Source organism: Mus caroli, unplaced genomic scaffold (assembly GCF_978045245.1).
Source record: "Mus caroli unplaced genomic scaffold, Mus_caroli_1 scaffold_1, whole genome shotgun sequence".
Taxonomy (NCBI): domain Eukaryota; kingdom Metazoa; phylum Chordata; class Mammalia; order Rodentia; family Muridae; genus Mus; species Mus caroli.
In genome coordinates this window covers 59,577,273-59,593,928 of record NW_028227256.1, presented here as the reverse complement: position 1 = coordinate 59,593,928, position 16,656 = coordinate 59,577,273, and the positions used below count along the sequence as shown (strand labels likewise).

Genomic DNA, 16,656 nt, shown 5'->3' with positions numbered 1-16,656 from the left:
TTGTGAAGAACCCGCAGCAAGGAGAGAGTGACTTCCAGGGTAGAAAGCAAACCCCTGCGGATCCACTCTGCCAGAGCAGTTCTGTGGCTCAGCGCTGTTGGGGAACGGCTAGCGCCAGGGGGCTCTCCTCTCTGTCAGAAACTGAAAAGAAGGGAGGCAGAGAGAGCCAAGCAGGGAGTCCATGCCAATAAACTGGAGCGTCCAGTCCCTTCCCTTTCAGCAGAAATTCAACCAGAGCCGCAGAAGCTGCGGCACAGATGGGAGTATCTGCTACTTAGATCTGGAAAGCTGATTCCAGTGCCCCGAACCCCAGGAGATTCTCAGAGTGTCGCCCAATCCGTTCCACGCTCCCTCACACACGCAACACCCACCTTAGGACAATCGGTCTACTCGTGTCCTCCACGCTGATGCTACTTAGGGGACTGGTGGGACACACTAGGGGCGCAGGCAGCCCGAGGCGAGGGGTGGGGACAGCCGTTTAATCACAGCTTGCCTCGCCTCCATTAACTTGTGTTGATATTAAAAAGAAATCAATCAGGGAAACTGAAGCATTGGTCGTGAACACTGTATTTTTTTCACCACGTGGGCATGGGCAGCGAGGAAGGGGGGAGGGGGCGGGAGGCTCAATCAGCCTGCAGGCGACTGCAGTGGCTGATCTGGAGGACAAGCCGCAGCCACGAGCTAACTTTCTGGCAACCCGCAGCGTCAGGGAAATGCCGCAGGCTTCTATCCAGGGGTGTCCTTAGTCTGGAGGAGGAGGAGGAGGAGGGAGACCGGCCTGGAGGAATCCTAGGCGGCCAACTTAGCAGAGGCTTTAGCCTCGGTTCTGCTTTTGCTGGGAATATTTTTGCCTAATAGAATGTTTATGGATTGCTCAGCTCTGTTTCTGCTGCGTAGCCCAAACAAATCGATGCGGCGGTAGGGACGGCGCTGGGGGATGGGGGTGAGAGCGCTGGGGGGCGCCCACGTCTCGGCCACGTGGATGCCCGCACGGCGTGCTCTTCACCTGTTTGTGCACTCAGGCGGGCGCTAGCCGCACTGTGCACCCGCAGGCTGTGAGAGTTGCGCGAATTCCTGCGGCTTAGGCTGCCAGGCTGCTTCCCGCCTCTCCCCGCCCTGGGTGCTGCAATCCCACCCCGGCTTCCTGCCTCTCGGCCAGGCTAACACGGGAATCTTTCGGCGTCAGGCCCCTTGCTTCTACAAGCTAGTTCTCCAGGGGCTGCGGCGAGCTTGCAGCGCCTAGCACAGCGCTGAGACTAGGAGGGGGCGCTCCGAGTCGGCCCAGCCCAGCTGCCCAGACTCCTCCAGACCCGGGCGGGAGGGTATGCGCTGGGGAGCCGGATGCATGGTGCCCCCAGAGCCTTCCAGCTACAGCGGACCGGCCGGGAATTTGCTCACTTGCTCCCACGTGTACCCGCCACCTTCTTTCCTTCTCGGAATAGGTTCCTGCCGCTGCCGTAGTGCCAGGGTCAGCCCAGCTCCTGGCGGGCGCACATAGGGTGAGTCAGAGGTCTAGCTTAGCCTCGCCCTTAGCCACCCCGGCTAGGTCTCCCGGTACCAATCAGTTACTCGACTGAAACCATGACTGGTGATTGATCACCTTTTCGGGGAGCCGGATAATATCTACTCTGGGCGGGTCCCATCCCCGGACCGAGGCTGCCCGCGAGGCTTTTAGTGGGCGATGAGCTTCGCACCCCGCGCTTTTGAGCTTCTCTGGAAGTGACGCAGCGTGACCAGAGATTGGGATGGGAGGGGGCTCTGCAGAGAGCGCGGGAGGCAGGTGGCAGAGCAGGAGTGGGTCCGAGCGGGTGTCGTACACACACGTACACATGCTCCACGCAGTGCTCAGGGACAGATGTGCGAACATCTGGGATAGGAGATGGTCCCCAAGTCTTTACAATCCCTTCGCTTCGCACATCACAGGGAACCTGAAGTTGTGTGTGTGTGTGTGTGTGTGTGTGTGTGTGTTGCCAGTGTGCGCGCACTCGCACACCGGGGCCTACCGGAGTCTGTTCTTGAATACATAATATGCCGTGGGCATTCTCAAGGAGCGCGCGCGCGGGCACACACACATACATATACACAGCAAACCACACACATACATAATTTACACAGCATTCAGGTCCGTGGGAGGCAATTTAATTTCTATTCAAGCTGGGAATTCAGAATTAAGGCAAGATGGAATGCTAGGCCCAGAAAATTTCCCCAGGACGGACCTGCACCCAACCCTTCCTTGGCTCATGCTTTGCAGTTGCCCATAGGACCAGTTACAGCAGAGAGGGAGCTGCAAAGGCTTGGATTTGCATCTCAACGGCTTTCCCCAATCCGCCAACCCCCCAAAAGATAGCAAAACATAAAACCCATATGTATCCCAGGTAAAGTGACTGGAGGTATGTGTTGGGGAAGGGACAAGAAGCTTGGTAGCAGCTAAGCTTTTGCCTCAGGACCCGCCAAGCACGGTGCGGGGGCGCCAGGGTGGCTGGGAAGGAGACCCACCACTGCGGCTGCCTGACTCCGCCAAGTGCCTCAAGGTAATAGCATTCCTCCGAGTTTTTGTCTCTGTCTTTCCTCTCTCCTTCTCTCATTCCCCCATTTCCTTGGTAGATGGGACCTCTTCCCCAGTCACCTGTAGGAGCAAACGCTAATAGTTATTTTTTTTTTCAGGTTCCAGACACTGTCTTAGAGCAGAGGGAAGCACCCCCAGAAGCAGTCCCAGGGTGGAAGAACCGCATTCCCAGAGACCAGAGACCTGTTTTCAGAGAGGTAGCCCTTGTCGCACTCCACAAGAGCTGGCCCCGGCCTCTCCTAGGCCCTGCTGTGCCTATCTCTGCAGCCTGTGTCCACACACCCTTTTTGGCAGTGCTTGAGAATAAATTCCACTCAAAAGTTTCTAACCACTTCACAAGAGGAGAGACTGCCGAGGGTCATACAGTTTGTTTTCTCTTTTAAGAAAAAATTTAAAGAACATGACTTGCTTTCCCAGAAAACACAGGGATTCAGGAGAGAGTGGGGACCATCAACTGCCCACGGGAAAGCTCCCATCGCGGTCACAAGCTGGCTTGTTTCACCAGCTTCAGCCCTCTGGTTCTGAGATGTATCCACCCAGTCTGCAAAGAATCCACACATCTGAAAAGCAAAGCTAGACTCTTGCTTTTTTTTCCCCAAGCCCTTCAGCTAACATTGCTCAATGTAGCTAAGTGGAGGGAATGCAAATGATTTATATTTCACTGGCTAGGTTGAGGAAACTCAAGGGAGATGTGTTCTGCTTCAAGACAGGGAGGAAAAAAAATCCCCAAAACTGTAATGCAAAGGCTTTGTAGTATTTTTAAACCTTTGATTCAGTCCATATGTGACATCTGAACACCGCCAAATTCTGTTACAAAACACACACACACACACACACACACACACATACACACTCCCTTTGCAAGAGAGAAAAGTTGGGTTTAGCAGCCTGGTGGTGTAAAGAAGGCCGCTGAGATCTCCCTTTAAATGATTGAGTATTGAGGGAGCCTCCTCATGAGCGCTTCTCAGTGGCTTCTCTCCATTAGCAGTCGCCTTTAAAGGGGAAACCTTGTAAAAATGAATAGAAAAACTTTGAAGGGCTTACCTTGCTGGCTTCTCACTTCGTGTCCTGAAAAGTACAGAGCTAAGAAAACCCAGGTAAGAGGAAACATATCCATTTTTGACAGAGAGGCTCTCTCCGGGGCTAGGTTTGTGGGCTCTCCTATAATTATGTCTTTGTGTTTTTCCTCTCTAATTTTCTTCCTGGTGGTGTCTTCTGCAAAGGTCTCTAACGATCAACGTTTTCCTCCTGGGTCCTGGCAGTCTGTCTTCACCTTTATTCTTGCTGGAATATCTCCACCTCACTAGGAGATAGCTCTTGAAATCAGCAAAGAGGGAGCAAGCTAGGGAAGTGGAGACCGGTTTCCTCTTCAAACCCAAACGCGTGTACGTTCTCTCCAGTTCCTCAAAGTGTCATTTCCTTTATCCTACAACATCACGAGGGTTTCCCGAAAGCTAAGCGCAAAATAATAGTAATAATAATAAAAATCAAAGCCAAGAATTGCCCTGGGCATCACACGGCCCCTAGGCAGCTGTGTGATCTCAGAAGCGCAAACTGACACAGGTCCCCCGGCACCCGGGACACACACGCGGGCAGAGGCACCGACCGCTGGACAAGCGGAGTGGTAAGCAGTCAGGCGTCCGGCTCTTGTCCTTTCTGGGTTCCCCTAAGCTGGAGCCTCCCCCGGCGGTTACACCCGCTCGGCCAGTCTCTGGAGGGGAGTGCGAGGCAGGAAGCTGCTGCGGCCAGTGCTGCTGGTGTTGCTGCGGGTGCGGCGGCTGGGATCGCCCGCGAGTGTGTGAGCGGCTCTCCGAGTTCGCTGGCGCCCGCCCTCACCTCCACCTCGCCCAGCGCCCGGCCGAGTGTCTGTGCTTCAGAGGATGTGCCGGGGGCGGGCTGCAGGCTGGTGCCTTGCTCGCCTCCTCTGCCTCCCCTCAGGCTCCCCCCTCGCCTTTTCAGGCCGAGCAGCATGTGGATGTCAGAGCCACGGCAGAGCGATCCGATTACGCGCCCGCTCAGGGCCCGCCCCTTCTGTGTTCCTGATTAAAGAGGCAGCCGCGGAGACGCGCGGCGCAGAGCCGAGGACCGCGGCACCCAGCTCGGGCGGGGCGGCAGTGGCTCGCAGCCCCGCGGCCGCGCGATCAAAGTTAAGGTGCCACGCAACCCTGCCGCCCCTCTCCCAGTCCGCACCTCCCTCCCGCCCCACGCACCTCCGTGCCGGGCTGCGGGTGTGTCACACCGGGAGCAAGGAGCGCCCTCCCTTCAGGGCGCGCTGCCTCTGCCGGAGGGAAACTCCGCGGAGCCCGGGAAATTCTTGTTTCCCCTAAATTCCGAGACTCAGATGCTACACACTCAGAATCCAACACAATGCCACCTGCAATGGCGTTACAGAAGGAGTTGGGTGGCGGACCGCGTTTGGCGTAGGGAGCCAGTCCGCGGCTCAGCTCTGTGTTCCCAGAGGCAGCAAAGCGTGGCGGCGACACACACAGTCAGCCTTTAGCCTTCTCTGAACCAAACCTCAAATACTTTTTGGGCTTACTTCTCAGATCCTTTGTTGTGTCCCAAACAGGCTCCTCTGCGGTCTGGGTTAGGATTTACTTCAACATGTGCCCTTAACTTGTAACTATCTTTAAACGAGGGACGATTTTATTGAATAAAGAATTTCTCCGGGCAATTAAATCCCCCCCCCCCTCCCCGGCCACCCAATACACCTTCAACCTTCCAACATAGTATAGGTACAGGGAGGCCTCTTGGACTGCTACTGTAACTACTTCTGTTCATGTTTCCCCAAGGTATTGTGGTCACAATGTTGACAGAAAGAAAATAGCATTGTGTTACCTATTTTTAAGTGGAGACATGAAAACTGTTTCAAGGCGCTATAAGCTAACAGTTGGAGAAAACACTTGCATCTTTATTTCTGAGGGTAGCTGGGTGATCCCCAACTGTCATATTCACCAGGCACCCTTGCTTTACCATGATCAAGATCCAACAGAGCACACCTGGCAACCTTTTCAGTCCCCTTCCTAGCAGTCTGAAGATTTAAGAAACATAAAGTTTGGGTGAGAAGGGACATGAACATCTGACTATACCATCCCCCCCCCCGCCCCCTTTAGCATGGACTTATGGGTTCTTCTGGGTGGTTTCTCTCCTTATCTGGACTTGCCATTAGCTTTGTTTATCACAGCCAGTGTTTGAAAAAAAAAATCTGTAACTCTCACTTAACTGTTATTTACATGGAGATAAACACAAACAAAATTGAATCAGAAGTGATTTGCAACTAGTTAAATGAGGGATTTTCCAGTGGAAGTCCAGAGCCTGAATATCACATGGTTAATCTTAACTGCCTGGCTGCAAAGGGCTGGAGTTAGAGGCCCTCTGAGTTCTTCCAGAGAGCAACACACACACACACACACACACACACACACACACACACGTGCACACACGTGCACACGCACGTACCACTCAAATACTCATAGGGGCTAATTTTGATTTCCTTTATCCTTTCTTTCCCTTCCCTGGGTTCTTTGATGAAGGAAGAGGGGAAGCCTGGAGTTTGGACCTTAAGCTCAAATCCCGGCTTGTGTTGTTGGCAAAACACTAATCCAAAAACAAACAAGGCTATCTGCACTAACAGTGCCTGCAAGGAAAGAGTTACTTAGTGTCACAATCCCACTGCTCTCCAGGCATATCAAACATTCCTACTTGGACTAGAGATGCACACAGCAGCTTTCTGAGAACATGACAAAGGGCAGAGAGATGACCGGAGAGAGAAAAAGAAACACAAAGTCCATTGGGAAGCCATAGGATGACAACCCCGAACTGCTGGGCTTGGGACCTCAGACTTGAGGGTTCCCATCTAGCTGCTTCCAAGGTTCTCCTTGGTTCTGGGAAAAGTCAGTAAGATTCAGCGTTCTGTCCCTGGATCCTGCTTCTGCCACTATGGATCTTCGTTTTCTCAGAGGTGTTCTAAAGGGGGCGCTAACTTGCTTCCTGGAAGCCTCTGTGCTCTGCATGCAAGACTTGACTGCAGTCCACTGGAGTGAAGGCTTCCTGTTCTGCAGATGGCCAGAGGGAGGGAGAACCCCTGGGGACTCAAACTGGTCAGAGCTTTTCCAATCCTCTAGGGGGCAGCACTCAATAAATAATGCCCACGCCACCAAAGGCCTCTACAATGGTGCTGGGAAGCTCCTGCCTTTTCAAAGGACTTCAGCAGACCAGGGGAAATTCAGAATCAGGCTACTGAATCTTCCAGCCCGCTCTGAACAATAGCGGAACTGGCCCCCAAACAGCTCGTAGTGAAGTGAGGATTCCTGAACTTGCCTCTCACTCAGCTGGGATGCCCACATCACCATCCTTAATTATGAATTAATAATAACAATAATAACAATAATAATAATAATAATGATAGGTGGTCCTTAGATGGGGAGGAGAGGGTTAGGAGAACATAGAGCAAGTTTCCAGATGACACTAAAAGGAAGCTGTCCTCAGACACTTCCTGTGGAAAGTCAGGATATCCTGAGCTATACAGTCCCAAACTTTAAGGGCATTGGAATCGTGGAGGGTGGGGAGGTGTTAAAAGTCCATCTCTTGGGTCACCAGCCTCCTTGTGGGTAGAATTCCATAATCTGAGATGACTTCTGGGTATCTTTACTTTTTCCTACACATGTTTTAGATGATTTTGACTCATAGGCCAATTGAACAATAATTCTGATATATGCTATCTACTGTACAGCCTTTGGTGCATCTCCTACTGAAGGATATTTGGAAAAGTACTCCCTTTATACTTTCTCTGCGAACACTTTTGGGGTGGGGTCTGATGTTTCAGATTCCGGGAGAGCCTCACCAAGAATATATCCACAAAAGTGTGAGAATGGTGCAGCTCCTGGCTTTACCTTGTGACTTTGAGAAGTGGTGGGCCTAAGAACCTATTTGGAAACCACCTCAAAGATGATCTGGGGTAGCAAGGAGAGTTGGAGCAACATGGTCAGAGGGCCAGTTATTGGAGTTTGTGGAGCTGGATTCAGCCTCCCTCCCTCCCCCCGCCCCATACAAGCATCACTGGTTACTGCTAGCAGCTTCTTCAGGTATGCCTTTCCATTTGTGTTCATCAAATTGGATTAAGTGTTCATAGATGCGTGACTATGCAGGGGGCATGAAAACCAGACAGGCACTGGGGTTCTGCCTCCTGGGAACACAGGATCTCAAAGCTCCAGAAGTTTTCATGCTTCCACAATAGACACCACCTGTCACATGCTGTTCCCTTATCGGAGCCCTCGCTTCAACAAGCTCTCACCCTGAAAGGGAGAGATAGGAGGCATAATTACATCTTAATCTGTAATTTACTGCTCTGTCCCAGTTAATGTTTAGCTGCATCTGTCTCAAAAGCAAACCTTTGGTTAAAATGTAATAGATCCTCATTTTGTATTCTCTCTCTTGTTTGATGTTGAAGTCCAGGTTCTGATCAATAGGAGCCCCCCATCTACCCCCACCCCCAACACACTCTGAAAATACTTATTTTTTTTTTCCTTCACATACTTGAACACCACTTAATGGTTTCTTTTGGTATTGTATTTAGTGGGTTCCCAGAATGCTTGCAGATTCTCATGGAAATCTTTCCCATTTCAAATTGTGTGTCTCAGCCTTAGACCTAAATTTGACAGGAGGAACCCTTGGAAATAAAACACAAGAGGCAACCAAATGCAAAATATATTCAAATATCCCGTGGCAAGAAAAAACAGAAGTCTTCCTGCTTCCTCTGCTCTCTTTGGGTTCATCGTGAAGCTGAGTTCCCTCCTCAATGCTAATTTATGTACATTTGGGGCTTTGGAACATCAAAAAGACTGACCCCACAAACGCCTTCCTCTAAAGAAACCCTTTTTATGGTACCGACTCACCATGATGGAGAACCCATGCTTTTCACCTGGTGTCGTGTATGAGTTTCCTCTGAGACTGAAACATTTCGGCTGTCCTGGAACTCTCTCTGTAGACCAGGGTGGCCTTGAACATGGAGGTCCGCCTGTTGGGCCTAAAGACATGGACTACCATTGCTCAACAGGGAGGTTCTTAAAATGTTAAAGTAAACAACCCAAAATAGCTTCAGGAAGACCCTGAAACCGACCAGATTCATTAGAACCCTTTCTGCCCAAGCAAACAAGAGACCTGCAAGTCCCTCTAAGAAGGAAGGGAGCTGAGCTGCAAAGAAGACTCTGAGAGCAGACCTGGAAGAGGTTTAGACCAGAGTCACGTGCAAGGGACAATCTCCAACCTGTTGATATGCCTGCAGGCTGTGCAGTGAGCTCCAGGTTCCCAGCACTGTGCGCTGCCGCCCCATGCTGGGGTGAACCTTGGTGATGCGGCTCTCTTTGAGTCATTTCTGTTCCTGTAATCAACCCATTACCCAAATTCTTATAAGTAACCTCAATAAAACTCATTGGTAAACCAGTGACTTTGGTGGTGTTTGTAGTTTGTATCTATTGTTAAATGGCTATCCGGAGTGAGGAGACTTGTCTGTGTGTCTCCCCAGTAAAAGTTTTTATCACATGCCATGTGGCTTTTCCATATTTGAAATGTGGCTAGTGTGACCAAGGGACTGAATTGTAGGTTGTATTTCAACCTACTAATCAAGTTGATTTGTGTTTACCACCTACCATATTGGACAGAGCAGCCTTTGATAAGAAGCTGGCCCTTTGCCATAGAAACCCAGCAAACTCCACATCCTTATAACTCTGAGGCTCCCACACTTGTTCACCAACAGGGGAGATCTCGGCATCTGTGCAGCTCTGGCTGCCAAGGCAGAAAAGGCAGGGAGGGCTCTGTTAAGAGGCACGGCTCCTGTCATCTAATGACTTGTGACCTTGCTTTGCTTTCTTGAGTTTTCCAGAATATTCATGGGAAATCAGGCTTAAATCTGGTCTTCTGTGAGTTCCTGGCTGGAGGTCCAGGCCAAGAAGACATTGCAGAAAGCAGGTAGAACAGAAGAAACCTTGGGGTTCTCAGAAGATCTTGAATGTTCCTTTGAAGTCTTCAAGTCACCCACTGAATAAGGGATTGGTTTAAGTGACCTTTATTCTTACCTAGTTTGGGATTTGGTCTACAGCTCTTTCCTAATCCTATTCTCACTCCTCATGAACTTAAAAACAATTCCATAGGCTGAAATTAATACTCATCCTTAAGTTTGAGTGGGGTTATTCTGTGAGCTATATAAATAGCTGGGTGTACTTGTGATTTCACAGTGCGTATGTGACAGGAGATGTTACAAGGGTTACAAGCTGAACGGTTTCTGTTGTTGGTTTCTTGTTGTTGTTGTTGTTTCCTTGTTTGGAGCTGAGAATTCTCATTCTCTTATTAAATTTACAGGCTAGTTTCCTCTGGGAGTTTGAACCCCAGCATCTCTGAGAGCACTTTGCCAGAAATTGTCCACATACACACCCTAACCCCCCCCCCGCCACCCCCTAGAATTGTAAGGGAGTTCTTTGTCATTGTTGTTTGGTATTACTGCTTTCAAATTTGTAACCTGTGACTTATGGTGCCTTAATTAGGCATCTACATGTCAGGTGATTGTTACATTACGGTGGCAAGAGCTGCTAATTTGAGCATGAAAGTCGTGATGGAAAGGCAGGAGTCAGGGAGTTGACCTTTTCTGTAGAGGGTCCTCCAGGGTGGGTTAATCCACACCCACCAAAGTCATTAGTTCTCACTCTCCTCCTTCATATTTACTCCTACACAGTTTACTGAGCTGCCAATCAACCCTTAGTATCAGATGAGCGCACTGACAGGGAGGGAGGGGGTTTGGAACAGGCTGGCTTTCTGCAGGAATCCAGAACACATATACAGAGACTTCTTTTTTCAGTATCTGTACTATACTGTGATTTGATTCCTTTTCTAAACTTAGAAAAGAGAATACATTTTACACTTTATACACATATTTTTTTAAATAAATTCAAATAGCTTGAAAAGATAATTAATGAAAACTTCAAGCCAGCTCCTCACCTTTTGTCCATTGCTGTAAGTGATGGAGCCTATGGACCCGTTCCATAGATATCGAGAGTGTATCCCAAGCGGAAAGCAAAGGCGCTTTGATGTTTTTCCTCCAGCTTTCCCTTTCCAGTTGTCTCTCTCTCTCTTCCTCTGCCAAAGCACACAGCAGTAATGGCCTTGAAAACCATTAGGGGGCAGCTGTGACCAAAAAAGGAAACCACAGGAAAAGGGAAGCGCTAGAATCTTAGGAGGTGCAAAAGGAAATGAACGGAATGCTAAGGAGGGAGGAAAAGCCAAAGAGGAAAAGGAAAAAAAGAGAAAATTAACTAAGCATTACAAAATCAAAGGAAATGGGAGACGGCGGTGATGTAATAGGATTAAAAAGCTAAAGGAAGTGTGTGCACGTGTGTGTCAGTGTGTGTGTGTTTTCTGTGTATTGTGTGTGAATGTGTGCGAGGGTGTGCGAGTGTGTGTGTGTGTTTGTGATAGAGAGTGTATGTGTTTGTGTGATATGTGTGAGTAGGTATATGAGTGTGTGTGTATGAGTGTGTGTGTGTGTGTGTGTGTGTATGAAAGAGTGTGCATGTGTGTGGTGCAGGGTGTGTGTGTGGTGTGTGTAAGTGTGTGTGCCTGTGTGTGTGTGATATGTGTTTAAAGCAAATCTGTACAACCTGAATCCTGTTAGCAAAAAAGCAGGGGCTCATCTTTCACTGGAACTTGCTGAGACCTTACGTTCTTGGAACTTGTTGTGAGCATCTTCTGTCCATTTGGGTTTGTGATGTGGAGGGGGAGTGGTGGGAAGGAGCACACCAACACCGTCCTCACACCCCCCCCCCACATCTGTACAGTGCTTGCAGCCCTCAGCAAGGCAGTGGAATTAGCCTGAATATAAAGGTGTAATTCTGTTTCTCAGAGCAGCAGAGCTCAGACACCAGGAATGGTTTCTTTTGAAGCTGATGCCATAATCAAAGTGCTTTCAGGTGCACTTCGGGCAAAGCTCCCTGGCTTCACCAGGTTAACGTCATTAAAGCTCCTGGCTTGTGCTTTAATGTTTTCTAGCTCTACCCCCCACCCCTGCCTCCACTCCCACCTTGAGGGTGCATTAAATAGAAGCAAACCCTCATGGGAGTTTTGTGCCCTGATGTTTTGCGAATGGAATTTAGGCTGAGGTGATATTAAATGTAGACTTGCTTCTAGAGCCCAATAAATTCCATCTCTTTAGTTAATGTTTTCATGTCTTCAATCCAATGTCCTCTTCCTGACTTTAAAAGAGACAGAGACATTAGGAAACTCTAGTGTCGAGTCACCAGCCAAACCCTGCAGTGCTGGGGACTCCTCTGCATATGTCACGCTACATGTACTCAGAAAGTATGCTGCTCCCAAGCTCTGCCCAGCTTCCCTCCTTAGCGCCACCCTTGAAAACCAAGAGAATCTGCCCTTTCTAGAGTCAAAGCCTTAGTTTTACAGCATCTTTACAACAGTCAGACATCCTTTTACTGAAGGCTCGGGATGGCCAGGGCACATGTTAGGTGTGCTCTAGTTACAGAGGGAACCCCGCCTTCCCCTTCAATGGGTACACTTACCATAAGGAACCCCTAAACCTCTTGTCAGATAAGGCTGGAGCATTCCCAAGTGTCCAATTTCAGTTCTGATGTTAGAGTGAGTTACTAGTGAGCTTTCGAAAACAGGCTGTGTTTCAGGATTTGGAGCGTCCCCTAGAACTTCTAACCTTTCTGTAGTTCCCCTTTCCTGTCACATAAATTCTTAGCGTTTAATTTCTAAGAAAATTTCGAATTTGTTTTTGACTAAGCAAAACCCCTTTTAAACGAGGTCCCGACTTAATTACAAGTTGACTTGTTAGACTCTGGCAAGGATACAGGATGCAAACACAGAACCTGTTTCCTCTTGCTTTTCATACTCAAAACTTAGAAGGAAGTGCAGTTCTGAATTTCCAGCATAAGTGGATGTATGTTTTCCTTTTGGTGTTACTGGAGGACAGTCTTGGCAGAAATAATGTGGCTTCAGATACCTGGAGGCCCCAGTCCTCAAAATTAGGGCAGGTGACATTTAGGGCAAAAGAGTATTCTAGGGTGCTCTAGCCTAGCCACATTATATTTAGGTCAGCTGTTTGAGAAAACATATCCCAGGGCACCCAGAGACCAAACACCTAGTTTCTGCTTCTGGCTTTGAGGTAACTTACATCAATACATATATATATATATATATATATATATATATATATATATATATAGGTTTTTCAACACAGGGTTTCTCTGTATATCCCTGGCTGTCCTGGAACTCACTTTGTAGACCAGGCTGGCCTCAAACTTAGAAATCTGCCTACCTCTGCCTCCTGAGTACTGGGATTAAAGGTGTGTGCCACCAATGCCCGGCTAAGTATATTTTTTAATATTCTGTCTCCTCACTCTAAAAGGCATGTTCTCATTCTTCAGCAAGGGCTCCCTCACACTCCTTAACTGGATCTACACTCAGTGGAAAGCAGCCTCCAGTTTAGAGCATTCATTCATTAAAAACATGTATTTATTGAGCATCTACTATGTGCCAAGCTCTGCAGGGTGAGAAACATCTGGGAGAAAATGAGAGAAGATGTTGTCAGGGACACTATTTCCTAGCAGAATGGTCAGATAAGAATCAAGACAGAAAGCTGGATCATTCCAGCTGGAGATAGTGAGTTCTAAGAAGAAAATAACACAAGAGAGTGTGCTGGAGACTGGTAAACCAGTGGACAGGAAACCTGGTTTAGCCCTTCTACTTACCAAGGCTGCAAACAATCAAGGAACCCCTTATCTTTAAGATAAGTATTTCTGTGCTAATTGTGTTTGTCACAGTTTAAACTGAGATCCATCAGTAGATTATAAAGTCAGGATAGAAGATCACAATCCACATTTTAAAAACGCAATCAGTCAGAATATGGGTATTGATTTGTGGAGTTCATTTCCACATATACACATATGTAGAAATGCACATGTATACACACATAAATACATATGACATCATGTATAAAATGCAGTCCTTCTAATGGGCTGCCACAGTCTATGGTGTTTATGAAATTAAGCTTTTTTCCTGATTCTATTAGGTTTTATAGCAAGAGCCAAATATAGTATTGTTTTTGCTTGATTTTTTTACTACCATTAAATAAATAGTATAGCTCTTCAGAAAATCCAACTGTTGAACTCAGTTTCAGGCATCATGACTGACACTTGAGATAGGTTTTTTTAATTTTTAATATTTTTATTACGTATTTTCCTCAATTACTTTTCTAATGCTATCCCAAAAGTCCCCCATACCCTCCCCCCCACTTCCCTACCCACCCATTCCCATTTTTTTGGCCCTGGCGTTCCCCTGTACTGGGGCATATAAAGTTTGCGTGTCCAATGGGCCTCTCTTTCCAGTGATGGCCGACTAGGCCATCTTTTGATACATATGCAGCTAGAGTCAAGAGCTCTGGGGTACTGGTTAGTTCATAATGTTGTTCCACCTATAGGGTTGCAGATCCTTTTAAAATGAGTAGGAATTAGATTTACATAGTAGGTCTTATAATAAACCCAGCAGCCTGATGTGAATCACTAGAAATCTTACCAGTTAATGTAGCAAAGTAATTATTATATTTTTTCAAATATAATATAAATATAAAATTGTTCCATAGGGAAAAAAATTCAAAACTACAGTGGTCTACCATCTCATGACACTAGAAACTACCTTTTCTTGGAATTTTCAGAAACTATGTTAAAATTAGAAGTGGGGTAGAGGAGTGTAAAAATGTTCTTTTCCTCAAATAGATCAAACTACGTTGTTATAACTACAGCCCAATAAACCCTTTGCACTGTTTTAAGAAATAAAGTAATTAGTAAGGTATTTCTTGTCCTCGGGGACCTAAGTAACTCTGCCTTCAGGAAAATTCTTCTGACCTCTTGAGCTATGATTTCTTAAGCTGTCTTTCTTTTGCATACCCCCTCACCCACCCACGCCACATCCTTAGTTATGGTTCCTTTATCTCAGAATCATTTTCTAAATTACACATTTGATTAGAAATAGATGAGCCAGGCCTTCCATCTCTCCTCTTGGAAACCCTTGTTGACTGCACTGGGAAGGGAGAAGTGGACCATGCAGATCCTGTCGAAGCACCAATGATACATCATCCTCAAGAAAGGCAAAAGGCAAGGGGCAATGGACCCTGCTGGGAGCCCAACGAACATCTCTGTGACTTAATTTTCAACTCCATTTCCTTAATTGCCTGAAAATCCATGGCAGGGCAAATTGACTCTGAGTTAGGATTGTTGCACCCAGCCTTCTATAACCATGCTTGCCTGCCCTCCGCAGAGAAGGGTAGACATGCCCATGCCATGCAGAAGGATCTGCCAGCCAGCTCCCAGCTGCAACACAGCTTCTCACCCAGTCCATGTCAATGACAGAGGTCCTGGTTCCATTACAAGCCATCTTTTGGTGAATCAATGCACTCGTACTCAAGATTTAATATAGGAGATCACATTTATGTAAGTCAAAGTATATTTGAATTGGAAGCCTGTATTTTTAAAGTGAAGATGGAGTCTAGAGTTGATCTGCCGTAAAGTTCAGATCGACATAAAATGAACTAAAGGTATATCACCTCAGAATTTGTTCTCAAACCACTGTTCTCAATATATGCAAAGTTATGAAAGATCCTTGTATTGTTCTGTGACATTATTTCTATTGCTATTGTTGCTATTATTCCTGGTTCCTGTTAACATGGTCAATTTGCTCAGGTCAGGTAAATTCAATACAGTTACGCTTTTTTTTTTTTTTTTAAACATTACCCACTGCAAGCCCTGAGAAATGAAACCTTGTCCCATGTCCTTCCTTACGTTCTTAAGTCATTCCAGCTTTTGGAGATTTTTTTTTTCACCACAGAATCTTTCATAGAATCACAGAATCATTAACAGCGACACTCTGGCGAAGTGTGCTAAAACCCGAATAGTGCAGGAAGTGTGTGTGTGTGTTGGGGGGCTGAACTTAACTGTTCTCAGTCATCCTGAGAGTGACACTCTGCCAGCTCCTAGCAATGACAGCTCTTAGTCAAGCAAATGGGAAGCTGTATTTAGGCTCCTTTGCAGCAGAGTGACTGTGTTTGTTAAGAGTAAAAATGTGAAAGTCTTAGGATGTCCTTAAAAGGCAGTGGTAGCAGCTTTGTTTAAAGGCACTTACAGTCAGTGGAATGAGTGTCAAGTCTGGAATCCTGACTAAATGTTTCAGACAAGACCCTTTACCTTGAGCTAATTGCAAAATAAACAGATCCCCCTGCTCTGGAGTTGTTTAGACAGTCCTTTCTCCCTACAGGTACAGGGCCGTCAGTTTATTTATCACACGAGGAGTTGTGGGCTGAGCAGGAAATTAAACTCTAAACTTCTGACACCAACTTCTGTACTTTTACCACAGGGCCATGTTCAGACGCTAACTCTGGCTCTTCCCACAATTTTCTACAATGTCTATTTATGTACACACCTACAGAAGAACTTGGTAACAAAATCTAAAAGAAATCTTGTAACACTACAAAATAGCATCATCTGACAGAACTGGGGTCTGTCACCAGGATACTGAATTGAAAAGAAAGACAGGAAGACAGGAAGACAGGAAGACAAGACAGGAAGACAGGAGGACAGAAAGGAAGAAAGGAAGGAAGGAAGGAAGGAAGGAAGGAAGGAAGGAAGGAAGGAAGAAAGAAAGAAAGAAAGAAAGAAAGAAAGAAAGAAAGAAAGAAAGAAAGAAAGAGAGAGAAAGAAGTTACCAGCACCATATTGCAAACGAGTCTCCTGACAATAAACTCCAAGATGTTCCTAGTTTGTGCCACAAATAACTTATCTGAGCATAAACACCTCTAGATACACCAGTAAGCAAGAGTCAGATATCCTGGATACAACATGCATTGATCAACAAGGTCACGCTCCTGGGTGGCAGCATGTCTATTGGGAGACACATTAAGAATCAAGCACATGGGCTGTGGTTGGTCCTGGATGGAACCACTGGGTGTTCTCTCTCCTAGTTCCTACAGGAGCTAAGTTAAATAAACTCTTACAGCAGTGGGGAAAGCTGCCATTGCTGTGACACTCAAAAATTAG

General features: G+C 47.1%; 1 protein-coding gene across 4 annotated transcripts in view; it reads right to left on the bottom strand.

The window, feature by feature from the left end:
- Nrp2 (neuropilin 2) overlaps positions 1–4,680 on the bottom strand; it is a 121,759-nt gene extending 117,079 nt beyond the window's left edge. For 2 of the 4 annotated variants that reach the window (XM_021168063.3, XM_021168306.2), the window contains exon 1: positions 3,611–4,678. In XM_021168063.3, the coding sequence (XP_021023722.1) occupies positions 3,611–3,683 (73 nt within the window). In that variant the 5' untranslated portion in view covers positions 3,684–4,678. Of the gene's footprint in view, positions 1–3,610 lie in introns of all 4 variants that reach the window. The other 2 variants (XM_021168222.3, XM_021167983.3) reach the window with 2 other exon arrangements.
- Positions 4,681–16,656: the final 11,976 nt, after the last annotated feature.